The sequence below is a fragment of the Macaca thibetana genome, chromosome 19 (genome assembly GCF_024542745.1).
Source record: "Macaca thibetana thibetana isolate TM-01 chromosome 19, ASM2454274v1, whole genome shotgun sequence".
Lineage (NCBI taxonomy): Eukaryota > Metazoa > Chordata > Mammalia > Primates > Cercopithecidae > Macaca > Macaca thibetana.
The window spans coordinates 24287542-24313728 of NC_065596.1; the positions used below are offsets into that span (position 1 = coordinate 24287542).

Consider the following 26187-nt stretch of genomic DNA (forward strand, 5'->3'; position numbering starts at 1 on the left):
GCTCAAACAACCTGCCTGCCTCAGCCTCCCAAAGTGTTGAGATTACAGGCGTGAGCCACCGAGCCTGGCCTACTACCTTCATTTTATACTTGGGGATACAAGCTGAGGAGGACAAATGCACCCAAGGTTGGCTGGGCACAGAGGCTCAGGCCTGTAATCCCAGCACTTTGGGAAGCCGAGGCACGTGGTTTGCTTGAGACCAGGAGTTCAAGGCCAGCCTGGGCAACATGGAGAAACCCTATCTCTACTAAAAATACAAAAATTATGCCACACCTGGTGGCACACACCTGTCATCCCAGCTACTGCAGAGGCTGAGGCAGGAGGATCTCTTGAGCCCAGGAGGTCGAGACTGCAGTAAGTCTTGAATGTGCCACTGCACTCCAGCCTGGGCAACAGAGTAAGACTCCATCTCACAACAACAACAACAAAAAATGTAGGCAAGATCTACATGTGTTACAAGCGGTAAAATGCAGGCTTCATTCTCTCAAAAGTCCATGTTCTTAACCATTGTGTATACTGTCACTTCAAGCCAGGAAGTACCCGAAAGATCATTCTAAATGATAATAACTTTAATGGTGAACACTGATAGGCCACGTGCCAGGCACTCACACACATTGACTCATCAGAGCATCACAACACCCTATGATTATTCCTTCCATTTTACAGATAAGAAAACTGAGGCCTAGAGAAGTGAAGTACCTTACCCCAGGGCTAAGTGGGAAGTGGCTCAAAAGCAAGCCGGTGTTCTAATCCAAGGTGATGAGAAGATCTGCCCCAGATATGTTTGTTTTTGATCTTGTGAGTTAGAAATCTTGTGGGCTCCCAGGCCGGGCGTGGTGGCTCACGCCTGTAATCCCAGCACTTTGAGAGGCCGAGGCAGGTGGATCACGAGGTCAGGAGATCAAGATCATACTGGCTAACACAGTGAAACCTTGTCTCTACTAAAAATACAAAAAACTTAGCCGAGTGTGGTGGCACGTGCCTGTAGTCCCAGCTACTCAGGAGGCTGAGGAAGGAAAATCGCTTGAACCTGGGAGGCAGAGGTTGCAGTGAGCCAAGATCATGCTACTGCACTCCAGCCTGGGCAACAGAGGGAGACTCCATCTCAAAAAAAAAAACAATCTTGCAGGCTCCCCGGACCTCCTGGCCTCTCCACAGAACCAGAACTCCACCCCTTGCGGCCCAGAAACCCAACTGGTTCCCCTAGAAAATAGGTAGACGTCAGACTCACGTTAAAAAAAGTTTTATTTAGGAAGCTCCAGGGGCTGGGGTTCGGGCATGGGGTGGGAAAGGAGAGGTGCAGTGTGGACGCCGCCCTCTCTTCCCACCTAGTGCATTAATACTGGATGGGAGCATCTGACAGAAGTGAGATCAGGCAGGGGTCAGTGTCTGCACCCCACAGCGCATGTTGGTTGGAACAGCAAAGTCTGAAAAGAAGAAATCAAGGTTAAAACTAAGGGGCCTAGGCAGAGCTCCAGGCCCCACTGGAGACCCAGAAATCCTAGGAACCTTTCCTCTTCGGGGAACTAGAGTTTTGGTCCTGAGCCCACTCCTTCCCTCAGACCCAGGAGTCCAGTCCCCCAGCCCCTCCTCCCTCAGACCCAGGAGCCCAGGCCCCCAGCCCCTCCTCCCTCAGACCCAGGAGCCCAGGCCCCCAGCCCCTCCTCCCTCAGATCCGGGAGTCCAGGCTCCCAGTCCCTCCTCCCTCAGACCCAGGAGCCCAGGTCCCCAGCTGCTCACCTATCTGCTGAGGTTTAGGCAAGTTCAGGTTGTCCATGATTTTGACAAACTCCTCACAGCTGCGGGTGAGCCGAGGGTTCAGAGTCCTCTCCTCTTCCACGGTGGACACTGTGAACCCTAGTGGCCAAGGGAGGGGAAGGAAAGTCAAGGAGTCCAGTGCCTCAGGCCTCTCAGAACTACATTCCCTAGGAGGCTTTGGGTGCCTCTCTGGCAGGGGTTCTTCCCAGAATATTCCTAAAATAGCTTTCCCTCCTCCATGGGAACTATGGGAAATGTAGTTTTCCCCAGTTCCCTAAGCTCCGCAAGTAAAGCCCAGGAAAACCCATGCCCTGCAGAATTCCAGGCATCTGGCAGTCACATAGTTTCTACATCCACACACAGCAGGCTCAGGCACTTTTATCTTTTTTTTTTTTTTTTGAGACAGGGTCTTGCTATATCACCTAGGCTGGAATATAGTGGTATGATCATAGCTCACTGCAGCCTCAACCTCCTGGGCTCAAGCAATCCTCCTACCACAGCCTCTCAAGTAGCTGGCAGCATGCCACCCTGCCTGGCTAATTTTTTGTATTTTGTAGAGGCAGAGTTTTGCCATGTTACTCAGGTTGGTCTCGAACTCACTCCTGGGCTCAAACAAGCCTCCTGCCTCAGCCTCCCAAAGTGCTAGGATTACAGGTGTGAGCCCCCTTGCCCAGCCTCAAACACTTAATTTTTTTTGCCCAGAGAAATTTCTGAGACTGGTAGTCTTCATGCCCTACAAGGATTACAGAGATTTACACTCCCCTTTCAAAGTTATTATTATTATTATTATTATTTTGAGACAGAGCCTCACTCTGTCTCCCAGGCTGGAGTGCAGTGGTGTGATCTTGGCTCACTGCAACCTCCACCTCCCAGGTTCAAGCAATTCTCCTGCCTCAACCTCCCGAACAGCTGGGATTACAGGCATGGGTCTGTAATCCCAGCTCCTCCAGGAAGCCCTCACCATGGTAATCATGAGCAGGGTAGATCAGACAGTCGCCTGGAAGTGTGAAGATCTTTTCATGGACCGAGTGGTACAAGGTCTTGGCACAGCCTGGGGAAGGAAAGATCAGAGGTCAGTGGATCAACAGGATTCTGTCTAACCCCTTCCTTCAAGAAAAGGGTGAGAGGATAAAATCACTATAGCTAAAGCATCTCCTTCATGTCCTGCCAATATCCCTTTGTCTAAGTAGAGAACAGGGAAAGGCATTCTAGGCAGATGGAACAGCATGTACAAAGAATTGAGGAATGGTGAGAAATTCAGCATGGCTGTAAATAGGGTTGGAATGACACCATGAAGCACCAAAGAGTGTCATTTGTGACCTTGGCTGTCACCCAGGGGATGTCAAGTAAAGGTTCTGAACAAGGAAGGTGGACTAGAAGGTAAGAAACTGAAGACAAAGCCAGGTGCAGTGGCTCATGCCTGTAATCCTAGCACTTTGGGAGGCTGAGGCAGGTGGACTACCTGAGGTCAGGAGTTTGAGACCAGCCTGGCCAACATGGTGAAACCCTGTCTCTACTAAAAATACAAAAATTAGCCAGGTGTGGTGGCGCATGCCTGTAATCCCAGCTATTCAGGAGGCTGAAGCAGGAGAATTGCTTGAACCTGGGAGGTGGAGGTTGCAGTGAGTCAAGATCACACCACTGCACTCCAGCCTGGGAGACAGAGTGAGGCCCTGTCTAAAAAAAAACAACAACAAAATGAAAAAAAGAAAGAAACTGAAGACATGAGGCCCAGGAGGAGAGTGTGATGCCATGGTCCCCACAAGCAGCTCTGAGTCCTAAGTAGGGGGCAAACCTCTCTTCCACCTTGCATTTCAGCCTAAATCCTTCAGCTTCCTGACTGTACTTCGAATGGATAAACGGAAGACTGGGAGCCTTGAAGAGAAAAAGACAGAGACTGAGACGCAGAGATAAGGAGAGAGGGAAGAGGGAGGAAGACGCCTGGGGATGTGGCTTCCCATGACCATCTCATCATGGCTTCTGTCTTTCCCTCTCATCCAGCCTCACTTCTCCCTGCAAGGCAGCTAAATTCCAGGCCTAGTGTTAACCCCACATTGTCACACATGCTCAAAGGATGGCCCAACCCTGAGATTCTGAAACTACACTCCCTTTCCACAGGGAAGCTCCTAAATCTAACGGCCCCTAGCAGCTAGACTCTAAATGGATCATTGCTCCCTGGCAAATAAACTGCTGGCTCTAACAACTTCTTTTTTTCTCTCTCGCTTTTTTTTTTTTTTTTTTTTTTTTTTTTGCAATGGAGTCTCGCTCTGTCACCCAGGCTGGAGTGCAGTGGCACAATCTCGGCTCACTGCAACCTCCGCCTCCTGGGTTCAAGCAAATCTCTGCCTCAGCCTCCTGAGTAGCTGGGATTATAGGCACCCACCACCACAGCCAGCTAATTTTTGTATTTTTAGAGACAGGGTTTCTTGAACTCCTGACCTCATGATCCACCTGCCTTGGCCTCCCAAAGTGCTGGGATTACAGGCGTGAGCCACCACACCCAGCCCTTCTTTTTTCTTTTCTTTTTTTTTTTTTTTAAGCTATATTTGTTTCTTAGAGAGGGAGTCTCACTATGTTGCCCAAGCTAGGCTCAAATAGGTAACTAATACACCCCTGAATCTAACTGTCCCCCAACAGCTAAGCCCCTGAATCTAACTCTTCCCATACTCTAGCATGGGGGTCCTCAACCCTGGGTACTGGTCCGTGGTCTGTTAGGAACTGGGCTGTGCAGAAGGTGGTGAGCCACAGGTGACTGAGCAAAACTTCATCTGTATTTACAGCTGCTCCCCATCGCTCCCATTACCACCTGAGCTCTGCCTCCTGTCAGATCCACGGCAACATTAGATTCTCATAGGAGCACAAACCCTATTGTGAACTGCACGTGGGAGGGATCTAGGTTATGTTCTCCTTATGAGAATCTAATGCCTGATGATCTGTCACTATCTTCCATCTCTCTCACATGGGACCATCTAGTGTAGGAAAACAAGTTCAGGGCTCCCACTGATTCTACATGATGGTTAGTTACATAATTATTTCATTATCTATTGCAATGTAATAATAATAAAGTGCACAATAAATGTAACGCATTTGAATCCCCAAAACTATGCACCGCCATGGTCCATGGAAAAATTAACTTCCACAAAACCAGTCCTTGGTGCCAGAAAGGTTGGGGACCACTGCTCTAGCAGGGAAACTCCTTGAATTTAATACTGAAGCCTCCTAAAAGTCTAATGTCCATCCATTCATTCTTGTAACAGATACTTCAACACTTGACACACATGTAACTATATAAAGATCTTGGGCTGGATAAAGGAGCTGGTCACCTTGCTGGAAGTCTGTCCGCCCACACCCACGGATCAACAGGGCATCTCCAGTGAAGGCCATGCTGTGGTCATTCAGGACGAAGGTGACACAGCCTGGGGTGTGGCCAGGGCTGGCCCTGGTCTCCAAGGCCTGGCAGGGGTGGCAGAGTACAGAGAGAGTCACCAAGAATCCTTCAAGATGAAACGGGTCCCCAAAGCCCCACCCTACTCCAAGGTCTTATCTAGATGCATATTTTGGTAAAAATTTAGATTCCCAGGCTCTAATCTTATATTATCAGAGTAAACTCCAAGTGGATTAAATATTTCAATGTGTGAAAAATAAAACCACAAAGCTGTGACACACAACAACAAAAATACAATAACCTCTGGTTGGGAAGGTGATACGGTTTGGCTGTGTCCCCACCCAAATCTCATCTTGAATTATAGGTCCCATAATCCCCATATGTCATGGGAGGTAATTTAATAAAGGGGGCAGGTTTCTCCCATGCTGTCTCGTGATGGTGAATAAGTCTCATGAAATCTGACGGTTTTATAAAGGGCGGTTCCCCCGCACATGCTCTCTTGCCTGCTGCCATGTAAGACATGCCTTTGCTCTCTGCTCCTCCTTCGCCTTCTACCCTGATTGTGAGGCCTCCCCAGCCATGTGGAACTGTGAGTCCATTAAACCTCTTTTTCTTTATAAATGACCCAGTCTCAGGGATGTCTTTATTAGCAGCATGAGAACAGACTAATACAGTAAATTGGTACTAGTAGAGTGAAGTGCTGCTATAAGGAGACGTGAAAATGTGACTTTGGAACTGGGTAACATGCAAAGGTTTGAACAGTTTGGAAGGCTCAGAAGATAAAAGAATGTGGGAAAGTTTGGAACTTCCTAGAGACTTGTTGAATGGCTTTGACCAACATGCTGAGAGTGATATGGACAATGAAGTCCAGGCTGACATGGTCTTAGATGGAGATGAGGAACTTTTTGGGAACTGGGATAAAGGTCACTTTTGTTATGTGTTAGCAAAGAGACTGGCAGCATTCTGCCCCTGCCCTTGAGATCTGTGGAACTCTGAACTTGAGATAGATGATTTAGGGTACCTAGTAGAAGAAATTTCTCAGCAGGAAAGCATTCAAGAGGTGACCTGAGTGCTGTTAAAAGCATTCATTTCAGTTTTATGTATTCACAAAGATATGGTTTGGAATTGGAGCCTATGTTTAAAAGGGAAACAGAGCATAAATGTTTGGAAAATTTGCAGCCTGACAATGTGATAGAAAAGAAAAACCCATTTTCTGAGGAAAAATTCAAGCCTGCTGCAGAAATTTGCGTAAGTCACTAGGAGCCAAATGTTAATCACCAAGACAATGGGAAAAATGTCTCCAGGGCACATCAGAGGTTTTCACAGCAGCCTCTCCCATCACAGGCCCAGAGAACTAGGAGAAAAAATGGTTACATGGGCTGGGCCCATGGCCTTGCTGTTTTGTGCAATCTCAGGACTTGGTGCCCTGCATCCCAGCTGGGGCTAAAAGGGGCCAAGTACAGCTCAGGCCATTGCTTCAGAGGGTGCAAGCCCCAAGTCTTGGTGGCTTACACATGGTGCTGGGCCTGCTGGTGAGCAGAAGTCAAGAACAGAGGTTTGGGAACCTCCACCTAGATTTGAGAGGCTGTATGGAAATGCCTGGTCGTCCATGCAGAGGTGTAGCCTTCATAGGGAACCTCTGCTAGGGCAGTGCAAAAGGGAAATGTGGAGTGGGAGCCCCCAGAGTCCCCACTGGGGCACTGCCCCTAATGGAGCTGTGAGAAGAGGGCCATCGCCCTCCAGACCCCAGAATGGTCGATCCACCGACAGCTTGCACTATATGCCTGGAAAAGCCACAGATACTCCACATCAGCCCGTGAAAGCAGCCAGGAGGGGGGCTGTACCCTGCAAAGCCAGAGGGGCAGAGCTGCCCAAGACCATGGGAACCCACCTCTTATATCAGCGTGACCTGGATGTAAGACACGGAGTCAAAGAAGATCTTTTTGGAGCTTTAAGATTTGACTGCCCCACTGGATTTAGGACTTGCATGGAGCCTGTAGCCCCTTCATTTTGGCCAATTTCTTCCATTTGGAATGGATGTGTTTACCCAATCTCTGTACCCCATTATATCTAGGAAGTAACTAAACTTGCTTTTGATTTTACAGGCCCATAGGTGGGAGGGACTTGCCTTGTCTCAGATGAGACTTTATTTTGTTGGGTTTTTTTTTTTCAGAGACAGAATCTTGTTGTGTCACCCAGGCTGGGGTGGGGTGGTACGATCTTGGCTCACTGCAACCTCTGCCTCCCAGATTCAATCAAGTCTTGTGTCTCAGCCTCCTGAGTAGTTGAGACTACAGGCGTGTGCCCCCATGCCTGGCTAAGTTTTGTATTTTTAGTATAGACAGGGTTTTACTATTTTGGCCAGGCTGGTCTTGAACTCGTGACCTCAGGTGATCTGCCTGCCTTGGCCTCCCAAAGTGCTGGGATAACAGGTGAGCCACCATGCCCAGTCTCAGATAAGACTTTGGACTGTGGACTTTTGAGTTAATGCTGAAATGAGTTGAGACTTTGGGGGACTGTTGGGAAGGTATGATTGGTTTTGAAATGTGAGGACATGAGATTTGGGTGGGGACCAAAGTGGACTATGGTTTGGCTGTGTCCCCACCCAAATCTCATCTTGAATTGTAGCTCCCATAATCTCCACGGGTTGTGGGAGGGACCTGGTGGGAGGTAATTAAATCATGGGGGTGGGTTTTTCTCGTGATAGTGAATAAGTCTCACATGATCTGATGATCTTACAAAGGGCAGTTCCCCTGCACACGATCTCTTGCCTGCCGCCATGTAAGCAGTACCTTTGCTCCTTCTTTGCCTTCCACCATGATTGGGAGGCCTCCCAAGCCATGTGGAACTGTGAGCCCATTAAACCCCTTTTTCTTTATAAATGACCCAGTCTTAGGTATGTTTTTGTTTTTGCTTTTTTTGAGACAGAGTCTTGCTCTGTCACCCAGGCTGCAGTGCAGTGGCACAATCTTGGCTCACTGAAACCTCCACCTCCCAGGTTCAAGCGATTCTCCTGCCTCAGCCTCCTGAGTCGCTGGGATTTCAGATATGCACCACCACACCTGGCTAATTTTTGTGTTTTTAGTAGAGATGGAGTTTCACCACGTTGGTCAGGCTAGTCTCAAACTCCTGACTGCGTGATCCGCCCGCCTTGGCCTCCCAAAGTGCTGGGATTACAGGCGTGAGCCACTGTGCCCGGCCTTCAGGTATGTCTTTATTAGCAGCGTGAGAACAGACTAATACAGAAGGGATATTCAAATGCGACATCTAAAGTGATAAATCATTAAGGAAAAGATCAGTCAGAAGTTTCTGAATGGCAGCAACACCATAAACAAAATCTAAAGAGAACCAATATGCAGGGAAAATATATTTGTAACATATACATACCACACAGTGGTCAATATACTTAATATCCAAACAGATCTTACAAATCAATTTTAAAAAGTTAAGCACACTAATATAAAAATGAAATACTCAACAGTCATTAAAAGCAATACTGTTGAAATAAAATTCAGTAATATTTTATACTTTTAAAAATACAAAATAGGCAGTAGTGGCTGGGCACAATGGCTCACACCTGTAATCCCAGCACTTTGGGAGGCCAAGGCGGGCAGATTACCTGAGGTCAGGAGTTCAAGACCACCCCGGGCAATGTGGTGAAACCCCATCTCTACTAAAAATACAAAAATTAGCCAGGCGTGGTGGCGCATGCTTGTAATCCCAGCTACTTGTGAGGCTGAGGCAGGAGAATTGCTTGAATCCGGGAGGCGGAGGAGCCAAGATTGCACCATTGTACTCCAGCCTGGATGACAAGAGTGAAACTCCACCTTAAAAAAAAAAAGGGCCGGGCGCAGTGGCTCACGCCTGTAATCCCAGCACTTTGGGAGGCCGAGACAGACAGATCACGAGGTCAAGAGATCGAGACCATCCTGGCCAACATGGTGAAACCCCGTCTCTATTAAAAATACAAAACAAATTAGCCGGGCATAGTGGTGGGCACCTGTAGTCCCAGCTATTCGGGAGGCTGAGGCAGGAGAATGGCATGAACTCAGGAGGTGGAGCTTGCAGTGAGCGGAGATCGCGCCACTACACTCCAGCCTGGGTAACGGAGCAAGAGTCTGTCTCAAAAAAAAGAAAAAAAGATAGTGAAAAAAGTGGGCCTTAGAGTGAGAAATGATATTTACAAACATAAACACTAGTCCTTCCTTATCTGCAGGGGATACCTTCAAGACCCCAGTGGAAAACTGAAACCTGAGATAGTGCAAACCCTATAAATACTATGTTTTGTTTTGTTTGAGACACAGTCTGGCTCTGTCGCCCAGGCTGGAGTGCAATGGCATGATCTCGGCTCACTGCAACCTCCCTCTCCCAGGTTCAAGCGATTCTCCTACCTCAGCCCCTCAAGCTGGGATTACAGGCACCCACCACCATGCCCAGATAATTTTTGTATTTTTTTAGTAGAGATGGGGTTTCACCATGTTGGTCAGGCTCGTCTTGAGCTCCTGACCTGAGGTGATTCACCCACCTCAGGCTCCCCAAATGCTTAGATTACAGGCATGAGCCACCGTCACTGGCCAATACTATGGTTTTCTTTATCTGATAACCAAGAAGGCTACTAAGTGATTAGTGGGCAGGTAACATACTCCTATACAGCATGGATACACTGGACATAGGGATAATTCATGTCCTGAGTGGGATGGTGTGAGATTTTATCATGCTACTCAGAATGATGTACAATTTAAAACTTACTAATTGTTTATCTCTGGAATTTTCCATTGAATATCTTCAGGCTATGGTTGACCACAGATAACTGAAACCACAGAAAGTGAAACCACAGGTAAAGGAGCTGTACTGGATCCAACAAAGTTCTTGGATCCAGAATATATAAAGATCATCTACAAATCAATAAGAAGGACTCCCTAATAGAAAAATTAGCAAAGACTTGAAAAAAAACACTGCAAAAGAGGGTGCCCAGATGGAACAAACACATTAAAAGGTGCCCAACTTCATCTGTCATCAAAGAAATAAAAGTAAAACCACAATAGGACGCCACTACACAACATCAGAATGGCTGGAATGAAAGATTGATTTGAAGCAACTGAAACTGTCATACACCATGGTGGAAGAGTACACAGAAAACTACTGGGCAGTTTCTACTAAAGCTAAATCTACACATACCCTGTGGCTCAAACCTTGGTATACATGTGGTCCTTGACTTAAGATGGTCTGACTTAAGATTTTTTTTAATTTTTTTTTTGTAAACAGAGTCTCACTCTGTCACCCAGGCTGGAGTGCAGTGGTGTGATCTCGGCTCACTGCAACCTCCGCCTCCCGGGTTCAAGCAATTCTCCTGCCTCAGCCTCCCGAGTAGCTGGGATTACAGGCACCCACCACCATGCCTGGCTAATTTTTGTCTTTTTAGTAGAGATGGAGTTTCACCACGTTGGCCAGGCTGGTCTCAAATTCCTGACCTCAAATGATCTGCCCGCCTTGGTCTCCCAAAGTGCTGGGATTACAGGTGTGAGTCAGCCACCAGGCCTGGTTTTTTTTTTTTTTTTTTTCCAGACAGAGTCTCTCTCTGTCGCCCAGGCTGTGTAGCGCATCGCATGATCTCGGCTCACTGCAACCTCGGACTCCTGGGTTGAAGTGATTCTTGTGCCTCAGCCTTCTGCGTAGCTGGGATTACAGGCACGCACCACTGGGCCTAGCTAATTTTTGCCCACACTGGCCTCCCAAAGTGTTGGGATTACAGGTGTGATGCACTCGATGACTTACAATTTTTTGACTTTACAATAGTGTGAAAGTGATACATTTTATTTCTTTTTTTCAGTAGAGACGGGCTCTCACTATGTTGACCAGCCTGGTCTTGAACTCCTGGCCTCAAGCAGTCCTCCCATCTCAGCCTCCCAGTGTGCTGGGATTACAGGCATGAGCCACTGCACCCAGCCAAAAGTGATATGCTTTCAATAGAAATCATATTCCATGCACCCATACAGTCATTCGGTTTTTCACTTTCAATACAGTATTCAATGCATTACATGAGATATTCAACACTCTTGTATAAAATAGGCTTTGTGTTAGATGAGTTTGCCCAACTGTAGGCTAATGTAAATATTCTGAGCACTTTAAGGTAGACTAGACTAACCTATGATGTTTAGTAGGTTAAATGTATTAAATGCGGCCAGGCGCGGTGGCTCACGCCTGTAATCCCAGCACTTTGGGAGGCTGAGGCAGGCGGATCACAAGGTCAGGAGTTCGAGACCAGTCTGGCCAACATAGTGAAACCCCATCTCTACTAAAAATACAAAAAGGCCGGGCGCGGTGGCTCAAGCCTGTAATCCCAGCACTTTGGGAGGCCGAGACGGGCGGATCACGAGGTCAGGAGATCGAGACCATCCTGGCTAACACAATGAAACCCCGTCTCCACTAAAAATACAAAAAAATTAGCCGGGGCGTGGTGGCAGCGCCTGTAGTCCCAGCTACTCGGGAGGCTGAGGCAGGAGAATGACGGGAACCCGGGAGGCGGAGCTTGCAGTGAGCCGAGATCGCGCCACTGCACTCCAGCCTGGGCGACAGAGCAAGACTCCGCCTCAAAAAAAAAAATAAATAAAATAAAAATAAAAATACAAATACAAAAAATTAGCCAGGTGTGGTGGTGTGCACCTGTAATCCCAGCTACTCAGGAGGCTGAGGCAGGAGAATCGTGTGAACCCGGGAGGCAGAAGTTGCAGTGAGCCAAGATCACGCCACTTTACTCCAGCCTGGGCAACACAGTGAGACTCCATCTCAGGGGGAAAAAAAATATATATATATATATATATTTTTTTTTTATATATAGTTATATATTTTGTATATATATGTATATTTTATTTTTATATTTTATATATATATAAAAAATGCTTTTTTTTTGAGACAAGGCCTCACACTGTACCCAGGCTGGAGTACAGTGGCACAATCATGGCTCACTGAAGCCTGGAACTCCCAGGCTCAAGTAATCCTCCCACACCAGCCTTTCCAGTAGCTGGGACTATAGGCACACCACCATGCCTGGCTAATTTGTTTTTAATTTTTTGCAGAGACAGGGTCTTGCAATGTTGCCCAGGCTGGTCTCAAATTCCTGGGCTCAAACTATCCTCCCACCGCAACCTCCCAAAGTCCTGGGATTATAGGTGTGAACCACTGTGTCCAGCCTATTATTATTAACTAAAACAAAAATATCTACAATCTACTTCAGTACATAGGAAAGAAAAGTTTTAGTAGGATAAGTTAAATGACACACCATGAGAAAACAGTTGAACACATCCAGAATGTGGAATATTTTAGAAGACAGCATGTCAGAAGCTTCAAAAGTTAACACCCTGGAGGCCGAGCACAGTGACTTATGCCTGTAATCCCAGCACTTTGGGAAGCCGAAGCAGGCGGATCACTTGAGGTCAGGAATTTGAGACCAGCCTGGTGAACACGGTGAAACCCCATCGATACTAAAAGTACAAAAATTAACCAGGAGTGGTAGTGCATGTCTGTAATCCCAGCTACTCGGGAGGCTGAGGCAGGAGAATTGCTTGAACCCAGGAAGCGGAGGCTGCAGTGAGCCAAGATCGCGCCACTGCACTCCAGCCTGGGTGACAGAGTAAGACTCTGTCTCAAAAAAAAAAAAAAAAAATTAGCCAGGTGTACTGGCACACGCCTACAGTCCCAGCTACTGGGGAGGCTGAGGTGGTAGAATCGCTTGAACTTGGGAGGCAAAGGTTACAGTGAGCAGAGATCATGCCACTGCACTCCAGCCTGAGTGACAGAGCAAGACTCCACCTCAAAAAAAAAAAAAAAAAAAAAAAAAGTAATATCCTGGAGCAAAAGGATATGAAACTGTTCTAGATCCAAAATTTTTTTTTTTTTTTGAGACGGAGTCTTGCTCTGTCACCCAGGCTGGAGTGCAGTGGCCAGATCTCAGCTCACTGCAAGCTCCTCCTCTCGGGTTCACGCCATTCTCCTGCCTCAGCCTCCCGAGTAGCTGGGACTACAGGCACCCGCCACTTCGCCCGGCTAGTTTTTTGTATTTTTTAGTAGAGACGGGGTTTCACCGTGTTAGCCAGGATGGTCTCGATCTCCTGACCTCATGATCCGCCCGTCTCGGCCTCCCAAAGTGCTGGGATTACAGGCTTGAGCCACCGCGCCCGGCCCCAAAAATATTTTTAATAAATAAAAAGTAATAAATAAATATAAATAAATAAAAAATAAAAAGAAAACAAAACAAAAAGCAAAGAAGGAAAAAGAAAACACACACATGAGGCTAAATAGACATAAATGGCCAAACACTAAGCTCAATTGCATCCTGGTTCCTAAAAACAGCTGTAGGCTGGGCACCGCGGCTCACACCTATAATCACAGCACTTTGAATCACCAAAAGGGGAGGATCGTTTGAGCCCAAGAGATTGAGACCAGCCTGGGCAACATGGTGAGATCCTATCCCTACCAAAAAAAGAAAGAAAGAAAAAAAAAAGCTGTAAAAATTATTCCTAGGGTAATTGGAGACATCTGAACACAGGTTGAATATTTAATGATGATATAAAGTTACTGCATATTTTGTTAGATGTGACAAACGTTTTGTGAAAGAGTAAGTCTCAAAGTATAGCCTAGGGAACCCTGACAGTCTGCAAGATCAAAACTATTTATGGACTTTTCGCCCATTTTCACTCTCATTCCCCAAAAACATTCACGGGGCAGGGCTAGGGGGGTGGTTGTAAAAGTTTCGTGACCTGTACTGACATAATTCCTCTGATGGCTGATGAAATCTGTGCTTGTGTATTTTTTTTTCTTTTGAGACAGAGTCTGGCTCTGTTGCCCAGGCTGGAGTGCAGTGGCGCGATCTCGGCTCACTGCAACCTCCACCTCCTGGGTGTTCAAGTGATTCTCATGCCTCAGCCTCTTGAGTAGCTGGGATTACAGGAGCGTGCCACCATGCCCGGTTAATTTTTGTATTTTTAGTAGAGACGGGGTTTCACCACGTTGGCCAGGCTAATCTCAAACTCCTGACCTCCGCACACCTCGGCTTCCCAAAGTGCTAGGATTACAGGCGTGAGCCACCGCGCCCGGCATGTGCTTGTGTGTTGTTATATTTTGTACTATTATTTCAATGTAGATTTTAAAAAATTCAAAATAAGAAATTGTGGGTGGGGAACACATAACATCTTGACCTAAAGCACCCTTAATTGTCCCTGAAACTTGTCGAGTGATTTCCCCAACAGCCCAGCCTAACCCCAAATTCTTTCAACGAATTCATTCTTCCCTTCCGTGATGCATCATGTCCGTGACACACCCCCGAGCTTTTCTTTCATCTGTTCCCTGCAGCAGCTAAACCTGAAACTACACTCATCAAAGAAACACAACCCAGAAGGGATCCTGTAAAGCATTCAGCCTGCTGGCCTTGGAGTTCCCACAGCCTACACTGCCCCCTGGTGGCAAGTAAGCGCTCAGCTTCTTTTCCATTTGGTTCCCAAGTTCTTTCCCTCCATTATTCAAAACTATAGTAAACCCCTCTTATCTGCCTGGGATAGATTTCAAGACCGGGAGTGGATGCCTAAAACCGCAGATAGTACAGAACCCTACACACTATGCTTTTTCCTATACATACGCACCTATGATAGAGTTTAATTTATAAATTAGGCACACTAATAAATCAATAATAACTAAAAATAAAACAGAACAATTACAGCAAGGCATGATGGTGCATGTCTGTAGGCCCAGCTACTTGGGAGGCTGAGGCAGGAGGATCATCTTAGCCAGGGTTCAAAATACCAGACTGGACAACATAGCCAGACCCCATCCAAAAAAAAAATAGGTCGGGCACAGAAGCTCAAACCTGTAATCCTAGCACTTTGGGAGGTCAATGCAGGTGGATCATTTGAGGTCAGGAGTTCGAGACCAGCCTGGCCAACATGGTGAAACCCCATCTCCACTAAAAATATTTTAAAAATCAATTAAGCGGGCATGGTGGCGCTCACCTGTAAACCCAGCTACTGCTACTTGGGAGGCTGAGACAAGAGAATCACTTGAACCCAGGAGGCGGAGGTTGCAGTAAACCAAGATTGTGCCACTGTACGCCAACCTAGGAAACAGAATGAGACTCCATCTCAAAAGAAAAAAAGATGGATTGATGGATGGAGAAGTATACTGTAAAAAAAAAATTTAAGCCTGGTGCAGTGGCTCACTCTAATCCCAGCACTTTGGGAGGCCAAGGAGGGAGGATTGCCTGAGCCCAGGAGGTCGAGGCCAGCCTGGGCAATGTGGCAAAACTCGTCTTTACAAAAAACACAAAAACTAGCCAGGAGTGGTGGTGCACACCTGTTGTTCCAGCTATTTGGAAAGCTGAGGCAGGAGGACTGCTTGAGCCAGGAGGCTGAGGCTGCAGTGAGCTGTGATTGCAACACTGCGCTCCAGCCTGGATAACAAAGTGAGACCCTGTCTCAAAAAAAAAAAAAAAAAAAAAATTCAGCTTTTCTCTATGCTTTAAATTTTTCATAATAAAATGTTGGAAGAAAAATTACTTGTTTCACAATTTTAAAAGGAGGAAGTATTGAAACCCACACTTGAGTCACATAAGAATCAATGGTGGAGCTTTTAAAACATGCCAATTCCTTGCGCCCACCCAGAACAATTAAATCAGACTCTGATTCTAAGGGACCTGGGGGATCAGTGTTTTCAGCAGTACTTCTCTAAGCCAGCGTATTTAACAGGCAAGCCTAACTTTCTGATTTGGCCGCCCTGTGGCAGCTAAGCTGTTCACTTCTCATTGTTTATTAAAAAAAAAAACTCGGGCCAGGCGCGGTGGCTCACACCTGTAATTTCAGCACTTTGGGAGGCTGAGGCAGGCAGATCACTTGAGGCCAGCAGCTCACGACCAGCCTGGCAGTATGGCGAAACCCCGTCTCTAATAAAAACACAAAATTTAGCCAGACATGGTGGCACACGCCTATAATACCAGCTAGTGGAGAGGCTGAGGCGGAAGGATCACCTGAACCTGGAAGGTGGAGGTTGCAGTGAGCCGAGATTGCGCCACTGCACTCCAGCCTGGGCGAAAGAGTGAGGCTCTGTCTCAGAAAAGAAAAAAAAAAAAGAATTGTTCCTGTTTCGGTGATCCACTGCCATGTAGCGTCATCATGTATTAAACAGTCCCTTGCTGTGTGCTTTGTCCCCTGCCCTACACCCCTGCTATCTTTTGTGCACAGGAGCAAGTGTGTCTCTGGGCTTCACACCTAGAAGGGAAATCTCTGGGTTGGAGACCCTGAGGGCAGTCAGCTAATCCTTGAAACAGTCTCAAGAGGAGGGTGCTGTGATAAACCCTGTGTTTTAGCGCAGGGAACTGAGGCTCCCAGAGGGAGGCAGAGGTTGCAGTGAGCCAAGATTGTGCCCCTGCACTCCAGCCTGGGTGACAGAGTGATACTCTGTCTCAAAAAAAAAAAAAAGAAAGAAAACTCATTCTACAATAAAACCACTTAAATTTGTCCCACCTTTTGTGTAAGATGAACAACTAGTTCAAGAAACTGGGATTTTCTATGAAAGTTAAACATTTGTCGACTCAGTGACCCAGCAAGTCACTTGGGGACAATGTTCCCCAAGATATTTGCGGAAGAATCTTCATAGCAGCATTATTCATGGTAGCCAAAAACTGAATAATCAGAGGGAAAATGGGGTGTGGTGGCTCATGCCTGTAATTCACTTTGTACTTTGGGAGGCTGAGGCAGGAGGACTGCTTGAGCCTAGGAGCCACCACAACTCGCTCATTTTGTAGGGCAAAAATTATGGCCAGTGGATGAAATTTGGCCTGCCATCTGTTTTTGTAAGTCCTTTGTAGGTTTTTGTAAGTAAGCTAAGAATCATTTTAACTTTTTTTTCACATTGAAAACTATCAAAGTAACATGTAACAACTAGATGAGGCTGGGCACAGTGGGGCTCACACCTGTAATCCCAACACTTTGGGAGGCCAAGGCAGGAAGGTTGCTTGAGGCCAGGAGTTCGAGACCAACCTGAGCAACACAGCAAGACTCAGAGACCATCCTGACTAACACAGTGAAACCCCGTCTCTACTAAAAATACAAAACATGAGCCGGGCGCGGTGGCGGGCGCCTGTAGTCCCAGCTACACGGGAGGCTGAGGCAGGAGAATGGCGTGAACCCAGGAGGCAGAGCTTGCAGTGAGTGGAGATAGCGCCACTGCACTCCAGCCTGGGTGACAGAGCAAGACTCCATCTCAAAAAAAAAAAAGGAAAAAAAAAAAATTTTTTTTTAAGTAGCTAGGCCGCCCAGCGCAGTGGCTCATGCCTGTAATCCCAGCACTTTGGGAGGCCGAGGCGGGCAGATCACGAGATCAGGAGATTGAGACCATCCTGGCTAACACGGTGAAACCCCGTCTCTACCAAAAATACAAAAAATTAGCCGAGTGTGGTGGCGGGCGCCTGTAGTCCCAGTTACTTGGGAGGCTGAGGCAGGAGAATGGTGTGAACCTGGGAGGTGGAGCTTGCAGTCAGCCGAGATCGCAGGACTGCACTCCAGCCTGGGCAACAGAGTGAGATTCCGTCTCAAAAAAAAAAAAAATTAGCTGGGCATGGTGGCACATGCCCATAGTCCCAACTATTCAGGAGGCTACAGTGGGAGGATCACCTGAGCCCAGGAGTTGGAGGCTGCAATGAGCTATGCTCATGCCAGTGCATACCAGCTTGGGCAACAGAGCAAGAGCTTGTCTCAAAAAAAATTTAAAAAAAAAAAAAAACTATATGAAATCCAAATTTTATTTTTTATTTTTATTTTTTTGAGATGGAGTTTCGCTCTTGTCACTCATGCTAGAGTGCAATGGCACCATCTGGGCTCACTGCAACCTCCACGGCCCAGCCGAGGTTCAAGCGATTCCCCTGCTTCAGCCTCCCGAGTAGCTGGGACTACAGGGACACCCCACCATGCCCGGCTTATTTTGCATTTTTAGTAGAGACCAGGTTTCACCATGTTGGTCAGGCTGATCTCAGGTGATCCACCCGCCTCGGCCTGTCAAAGTGCTGGGATTACAGGCATGAGCCTGGCCTGAAATCCAAATTTAAAGGCCACAAATAAAGTCTTATTGGAATACAGCCATGCCTATTCATTTATGCAGTGTCTATGGCTGCTTTCACACCACAATAAGAGCTGAGTAGCTGTCACAGAGACCCTGCTACCTGTAAAAACTGAAAATATTTACTATCTGGGCCTTCACAGAAAAAGGTAGCCAACTGCTACTACATAGCAATAAGTAGGAAAGAACTCCAAGTTTAAACAACATCACGTGTGAAAAAAAGCCAGACACAAAAGAATAAACTGTGTAAGTCCTGTTTATAAGGTCAGAACAAGCAAAATTGGCCTGTGGTTAAATGCATCAGAACAATGGTGCCTTGGCAGGGTGGTCATTGGCCAGAAAGTGAGGCAAGGAAGCCTTGTGGGGTGATAGGCAAGTTCTGTATCAGGATCTGGGTAAATACTCATGCACATGTATAATATGTGGACTCACTTCATTCAATGGATGTTAACAACTAGTGTTTTTGTTTGTTTGTTTGTTTTTTGAGATGGAGTCTCGCCTTGTCACCCAGACTGGAGTGCAGTGGTGCGATCTTGGCTCACTGCAAACTCTGCCTCCCGGATTCAAGTGATTCTCCTGCCTCAGCCTCCTGAGTAGCTGGGATTACAGGTGCCCCACCACTATACTGCCTAATTTTTCTATTTTTAGTAGAGACAGGGTTTTGCCATGTTGGCGAGGCTGGTCTCGAACTCCTGACCTCAAGTGATCCACCTGCCTTAGCCTCTCGAAGTGCTGGGATTACAGGCATGAGACATGGTGCCTGGCCTTAATTTTTTTTTTTTTTTTTTTTTTTTTTTTTGAGATAGGGTCTTGCTCTGTCACCCAGGCTGGAGTGCAGTAGCGTGATCACATCTCACTGCAACCTCCACCTTCTGGGTTCAAGCAATCTTCCCACCTCAGCCTCCTGAGTGGCTCAGACTCCAGGTATGTGCCACCATGCCCTGCTAACTTTTGTATTGTTTCGTAGAGACAGGGTCTCACCATGCTGGTCTTAAACTCCTGGGCTCAAGCAATCCATCCGCCTTGGCCTCCCAAAGTGCTGAAATTACAGGCGTGAGCCGCCACACCCAGGCTAACAATTCATTTTTTAAAAGTAGAAGGAAAAATAAAGGAGAGAAAAATGGATCCCCATCTCCAAAATCTCAGACAAGCCAGGCATGGTGGTTCATGAATCGCTTGCGCTCAGGAGGCAGAGGCTGCAGTGAACTGAGAGCTTACCACTGCACTCCAGCCTGGGTGACAGAGCAAGACTCTGTCTCAAAAAAATAAATAAAAATGTGGCCGGGCGCAGTGGCTCATGCCTGTAATCCCAACACTTTGGGAGGCCAAGGCAGGTGGATCACCTGAGGTAGGGAGTTGGAGACCAGCCTGACCAACATGGAGAAAGCCCGTCTCTACTAAAAATACAAAATTAGCCAGGCATGGTGGTGCATGCCTGTAATCCCAGCTACTCGGGAGGCTGAGGCGGGAGAATCGCTTGAACCCAGGAGGCTGAGGTTGCGGTAAACTGAGATAGCACCATTGCACTCCAGCCTGGGCAACAAGAGCAAAACTCCATCTCAACTAAATAAATAAAACAAAAAAAATTAGCTGGGCTTAGTGGCTCATGCCTGTAATCCCAGCTACTTGGGAGGCTGAAACAAGAATCACTTGAACCCGGGAGGTGAAGGTTGCAGTAAACCAAGATCGCACCACTGCACTCTAGCTTGGGCAACAAAGTGAGACCCTGTCTCAAATTAAAAAAAAAAAAAATTGCCTAAGGCTGAGGAGGGGAAAGGGAAGGTTAGGGGTGATGGCTAAGGGGTGTGGGGTCTTTTTGGAGTAATGGAAACATTTTCCAATTAATGGTAGTAACGGATGAACAAGTCTGAATATACTAAAAGTCGCTGAATTGTATACTTGAAATAGATAAATCGTATGTTATGTGGGTTATATCAATAAAGCTATTAAGCCTGGGCAACATAGTGAGATCCCAGCTCAACAAAAAATTTAAAAATTAGCCAGGTATGGTGGCAGGTGCCTGTAGTCCCAGCTACTTGGGAGACTGAGGCAGGAGGATCACTGGAGCTCAGACGGTCAAGGCTGCAGTAAGCTATGATCCCACCATTGCACTCCAGCCTGGGTGACAGAGCAAGACCCTTTCTCAAAAACAAACAAACGAACAACAACAAAAAAAGGGTGGGTGCAGTAGCTCATGCCTGTAATCCCAGCACTTCAGGAGGCCAAAGTAGGAGGATCACTTGAGCCCAGTAGTTCAAGACCAGCCTGGGCAACACAGCAAAACCCTGTCTCTACAAGAACATACATAAATTAGTCAGGTGTGGTGGTGCATGCTTGTGGTCCCAGCTGCCAGTGAGGCTAAGGTGGGAGGATCACCTGAGCCTGGGAGGTCGAGGCTGACTGCACTCCAGCCTGGGTGACAGAGACCCAGTCTCAAATTAAAAAAAAAAGAAAGAAAGAAAGAAAAAAAAACCTGAAGCTAAATCTACCATAGCTAAACCTTTCAACATTCTTTCCAAGAAATGTTTGTTAGCACCTGACTATTATGTACAATGCACATACATGTACAATGCATTTTTGCCTACTTCCAGAAAAAGGCCTGAAATAAAGCTTCTGTAACCATTGTAGCTAAACTCTCTTCCCACGCACAGCCCTCATTTCCTCTAAACACTCTGACTCAAATGAACTGTCCTTATTTAGCAAAACTCTCTAACCTGGAGGCTGTCTTCTGTCAGCTGACATTCTGTCCCCAAAGTCAGTAAAACTTTATTACACATCTTTAGCAATTGATCAGAAAAATGCCCTGCCAGCTGTTTCCCTCCCGCTGAGGGAAACTTCCCTGACCCTCCCGCCGACGCCCCGGTTGCAATTCTGGCCGGAAACCCGCTGGTGCCTGGGGCAAAGAGAGTGAGGAAGGCAGGAACCTTCAGATCTTTCCAGTGTGAGGCAACTGCAGGGCTGAGACTAGGGTGAGGCTGTTGGTGCAAGATTTAAGGAGGCGCTCACTCGCAGGTGCGGACCCTGCACTTACAGGACCCTGAGAGTTAGTGCCTCCTTAAATGTTGCACTTCAGGGTCCTCACAGTCCTAATCCTAGACCTAGGCTCTAGGTTCTAAGCAACCAGATGCTCCTTCCTCAAACGGTTTCCGCAAGACAGGACTGGGTCTCTTTCCTTCTCAGCCCTGCCCTCAGAATTCCAGACCCTAATCAACTTTTATAGAGATGCGTGCCAGGCCAAAGAGCTGTCCCTAAGCTTTAGGAAGGAAACTCTTTAAATGCTGTTGACTTAGGAGTTCCGCCAGTGCTCCACCTGCCCAGAGCCTCTTGCCCCAGTGCCCCACCTGGGTTTATGGTGCCCCCTCCCAGAAACATGAGCTCAGGGGTCAGAAACCCAGGTCCTGAGGTCCCTCCTCCCCAAGGACTCAGGATCCCAGACCCCCAGTACCCTCTTCCCTTCAGTTTAAGGAGTTCAGGCCACCACCCTCTTGGGGACCCAGCACCCAACTCACGAAGCGCCCGAAGCGGATGGAGTCTCCATCCTCAATGTGCAAGTCAGCCTGGGCCCCACTAAGGCGGGAGATGACAGACTGGCAGCCAGGGAGAAGGGAACGGAGCAGCCCCGAGCCTGTAATGTGGTCCGCGTGGCAGTGGGTATTCACTGGGAGAGAGAGGAGGGACAGGTCCAGGAGGGTACAGAGAGAACCTGGGAGTCCCAGCCCAGATCCTTCTCCCTCAGACTCAGGAGTTCAGGCCCCTGGCTTCCCATTCCACTGACGCTGCAGCCCAGCCCCGCTGGAACCCAAGAGTTTGGTCCCCGAACTGACCAGCATACAGCAGCCGCAGCCCCAGCTCCTTGATCAGTTGGGCATCCCGAGGTGCTGTTTCCAGGACCGGGTCGATCAGAACGGCCTCCCGGGATTCTCTGTCACCCAGTAGGTACGTGTAGGTGCAGCTCACGGGCTCGAACATCTGGGAATGGGGAACCCAGGTGAGAGCGCAGAACCGGACTTCCACCCACCAAGTAGTGCTGACTGACTCTATCCTTTTCCTAAGATCCAGAAGCAGAAACCCCAGCCCCCTCTTTCCCCTGGAGTCGGGAGTCCGGGGCCCCACTACCTTCCTCTATCAGAACAAAACAGTTCCAACTTTCTAACATCCCAAAATCAGGGTCCCCGGCACGTTCGTTCATAGAGGACCCAGGGGTTCAGACCCAAGCCCAGAGGCCCCCAGACCACTCACCTTTAAAGGACCCAAGAGTCCAGCCCTAAACCTCCACCCCGCTTTCCGCAAGATGCAGGCGTGGGTCCCCCGGATCTCTCCCTATTAAGAGACCCCGGAGTTCCGTCCTTGCTGCCGCCTAGCGCCCAGTAGTCCCCTCCTAGGTCCAGCCACCCGCACCTGCCGCAGGAGGATGGGGGCTCCAGACCCGCCATGCTGGCTCAGCTGCCGCCGGGCGACCCTCAATACAGAACCCGCCATCGCGCCCACCGCGGGATCAGCAATGAGCGGAGGCCGAGCGCCTGCGGGAGCCGGGCGCTCCCTCACTGACCCGGGAAGGGCGGGGCGGGGGCGGAGCACGCCTTAAAGGGGCCACAGACGCCTGGGGGCAGAGGGCGGGGGGGGCCGCGCGGGGCTGGAGCGAGGGCGAGACCGAGGAAGCCAAAGTGCAACGCCGGAAAGCTCTGACACCTAAAGAAAACAGAGAACAGGAGACGCTGAAAGTGCGAGGGACAGACGCTCAGAGACACACAGACATACTCATGTAGGAACAGAAGTAGAAACCCAAGGAGAGGCCCTAGTACACTCATAGCCTCGGGGCCGTTTTTTTTCTTTTCCTTTTTCTTTTTTTTTTTATTTTGAAACAGAGTCTCGCTCTGTCACGCAGACTTGAGTGCAGTGACTCGATCTCGGCTTATTACAGCCTTAAACTCCCAGGTTCAAGCGATCCTCCAACCTCAGCCTCCTGAGTAGCTGCGACTATGGCACGTTGCCACCACACCCGGCATATATATATATATGTACACACACAGAGACACACACACACATATAGATATACATATACACATATGTATATATATGTGTGTGTGAATATATATATAATTATTTGTTTTTTGCAGAGATGGAGGTCTCACTATGTTGCCCAGGCTGATCTCGAACTCCTGAGCTCAAGCGTTCCTTCCATCTTGTCCTCCCAAAGCGCTGGGATTACCGACGTGAACCACCGCGTCCCGTGGGGCTGTTTTCTAGCGGGTGGTAGGATAGTCATGGTTAGAAAAATATGTTCGGTTCCGGGAGGCAGAGGTTGCAGTGAGCAGAGATGACGGCACTGCACTTTGGAATCACAGCAGTAGTGAGACTAGGAATTCCCACTCTCATCTGGAGGATCTATGTCGCTTTGAGATATCAGAGCAGCCTTAATTTCCAGCCTAGGGGCAGAGCTTTTTTTATTTTTAATTTTTAAATATTTTTGTAGAAACAGGGGTCTTGCTATGTTGCCCAGGCTGGTTTCCAGCTCCTGGCCTCCCAGGTCCTCCCACCTGGGCCTCCCAAAATGCTGGGATTACAGGTATGAACCACTGCGTTATCCTGTCCCGTACAGAGATTCTGAAGAGGGGTTTCCCGCAACAACATTTATCTTAATTCTGGAGTTTCCAGGGCATGGTCCCTGGAGCTATTTTCAGAGCAGCCTCTGTGTTAATACCTTTACACAGAGAAGGCCTGCTTTTCCTTGAGCCTATCAAATTGCTTCATTAAAATTTTATGTGGCTGGCTGGGCACGGTGGCTCACACCTGTAATCCCAGCACTTTGGGAGGCTGAGGCGGGTGGATCACGAGGTCAGGAGTTCGAGACTAGCCTGACCAACATGATGAAACCCCGTCTCTATTAAAAATACAAAAATTAGCCGGGCGTGGTGGTGTGCACCTGTAATCCCAGCTACTCAGGAGGCTGAGGCAGGAGAATTGCTTGAACCCAGGAGGTGGAGGCTGCAGTGAGCCGAGATCGTGCCACTGCATTCCAGCCTGGTCAACAGAGACAGACTCCATCTCAAAAAAAAAAAAAAAAAAATTATGTGGCTGAGCACATGGAGAGGCACTTTGAGCACTTTGAGAGGCCAAGGAGGGTGGATCACTTGAGGTCAAGAGTTTGAGACAGCCTGGCCAACATGGTGAAACCCCATCTCTACTCAAAAAAAAAAAAAAAAAAAAAAAAGTACAAAAAATTAACTAGGAGTGGTGGGGCACGCCTGTAGATCCAAATACTTGGGAAGCTGAGGCATGAGAATCACTTGAACCCAAGAGGCAGAGGTTGCAGTGATCCAAGATTGCGCCTCTGTAACATAGCAAAACCCTGTCTGGGCAACAGAGCAAGAGTGTCTGGAAAAAAAAAAAAAAAAAAAGGAAAAGAAGACATCCAGAACCCAGATAGTCTTGAAGCAGGTAGAGAAAAGCTCAGAGCTAATAAGGAAAGAGACCACTACTACTCCTGCTGCCCTCCTCCCCTCACCTTGCCTAGTTCACAAGACAGGAGGAAAGAGAGAAAGAAACAAAAGTAAGATAAATAGCCAGACAACCTTGGCACCACCACCCGGCCCTAGGAGTTAAACAAAGTAATAATAATAACATCAACCCCTGGCCTAAACTACTTGTGTTATCTGTAAATTCCAGACACTGTATGAAAAAAAGCATTGTAAAACTTTGTTCTGTTAGCTGATGCACGTAGGCCCCAGTCACGTTTCCCACGCTTGCTCAATTTATCACTACCCTTTCACGTGGACCCCTTAAAGCTGTAAGCCTTTATTTTTTTTTTTATTTTTTTTTTTTGAGACGGAGTCTCGCTCTGTCGCCCAGGCTGGAGTGCAGTGGCGCGATCTCGGCTCACTGCAAGCTCCGCCTCCCGGGTTCACGCCATTCTCCTGCCTCAGCCTCCCGAGTAGCTGGGACTACAGGCGCCCACAACCGCGCCCGGCTAATTTTTTGTATTTTTAGTAGAGACGGGGTTTCACCGTGGTCTCGATCTCCTGACCTTGTGATCCGCCCGCCTCGGCCTCCCAAAGTGCTGGGATTACAGGCGTGAGCCACCGCGCCCGGCCGCTGTAAGCCTTTAAAAAGGTCAAATATTTCTTTTTCAGGGAGCTCGGCTCTTAAGACGCGAGTCTGCCGACGCTCCCGGCCGAATAAAAAACCTCTTCCGGCCGGGCGCGGTGGCTCAAGCCTGTAATCCCAGCACTTTGGGAGGCCGAGGCGGGTGGATCACGAGGTCAGGAGATCGAGACTATCCTGGCTAACACGGTGAAACCCCGTCTCTACTAAAAATACAAAAAACTAGCCGGGCGTGGTGGCGGGCGTCTGTAGTCTCAGCTACTCGGGAGGCTGAGGCGGGAGAATGGCATGAACCCGGGAGGCGGAGCTTGCAGTGAGCTGAGATCAGGCCACTGCACTCCAGCCTGGGAGACACAGCGAGACTCCGTCTCAAAAAAAAAAAAAAAAAAAACCTCTTCCTTCTTTAATCCAGTGTCTGAGGAGTTTGCGGCTCGTCCTGCTACACTAAGAGAATGTTTCTCATTTATTCCAGGCATGAGGTCTCATGAATGTCTGGCTCAAGCTAGACAAAGCTGAGGACCCAGAGGTGACTCAGTCTGGCTGGTTGGGGAGAGAGGTAGGGACAGCAGGTCTGAGACACAGGGAGGTGTAGGGATTTGGGGAGCTCAGGGGAGGGAGGAGCCAGGGAAAGGAACTCCTTACTGAGAAGGTCCCCTAAATAAGACCTTCTCACCCCTGGCACCCTTTCCTGTTGCTTTTGCAGAATTTCTAGACCATTTATCTGTCCTTTGAAGACACACCCTAGATGGGGTTTATAGGCTCAGCTGTGAGATGTTCTAAGAATTAGACTTGGCTTCACCCTTCTCAGCTGTAGGACCTTGGGCACAAAACGTACCTTCTTCTGG

The 26187-nt window shown here is 48.0% G+C and overlaps 1 protein-coding gene across 2 annotated transcripts; it reads right to left on the minus strand.

Moving 5' to 3' along the window:
• Nucleotides 1–1227: 1227 nt before the first annotated feature.
• Nucleotides 1228–22820, minus strand: ETHE1 (ETHE1 persulfide dioxygenase). Of its 2 annotated transcripts, none has more exons than XM_050771203.1 (7): nt 22640–22820; nt 22066–22210; nt 21751–21899; nt 5082–5211; nt 2720–2809; nt 1741–1857; nt 1228–1427 (listed from the first exon to the last, which is right to left on the minus strand). In XM_050771203.1, exons 1-7 carry the CDS (start codon nt 22718–22720, stop codon nt 1372–1374), a joined length of 768 nt encoding a protein of 255 aa, XP_050627160.1. In that variant the 5' UTR covers nt 22721–22820; the 3' UTR covers nt 1228–1371. The 2 variants fall into 2 exon arrangements, with proteins under 2 accessions (XP_050627160.1, XP_050627161.1); XM_050771204.1 differs by having other exon boundaries at nt 22481–22750.
• Nucleotides 22821–26187: the final 3367 nt, after the last annotated feature.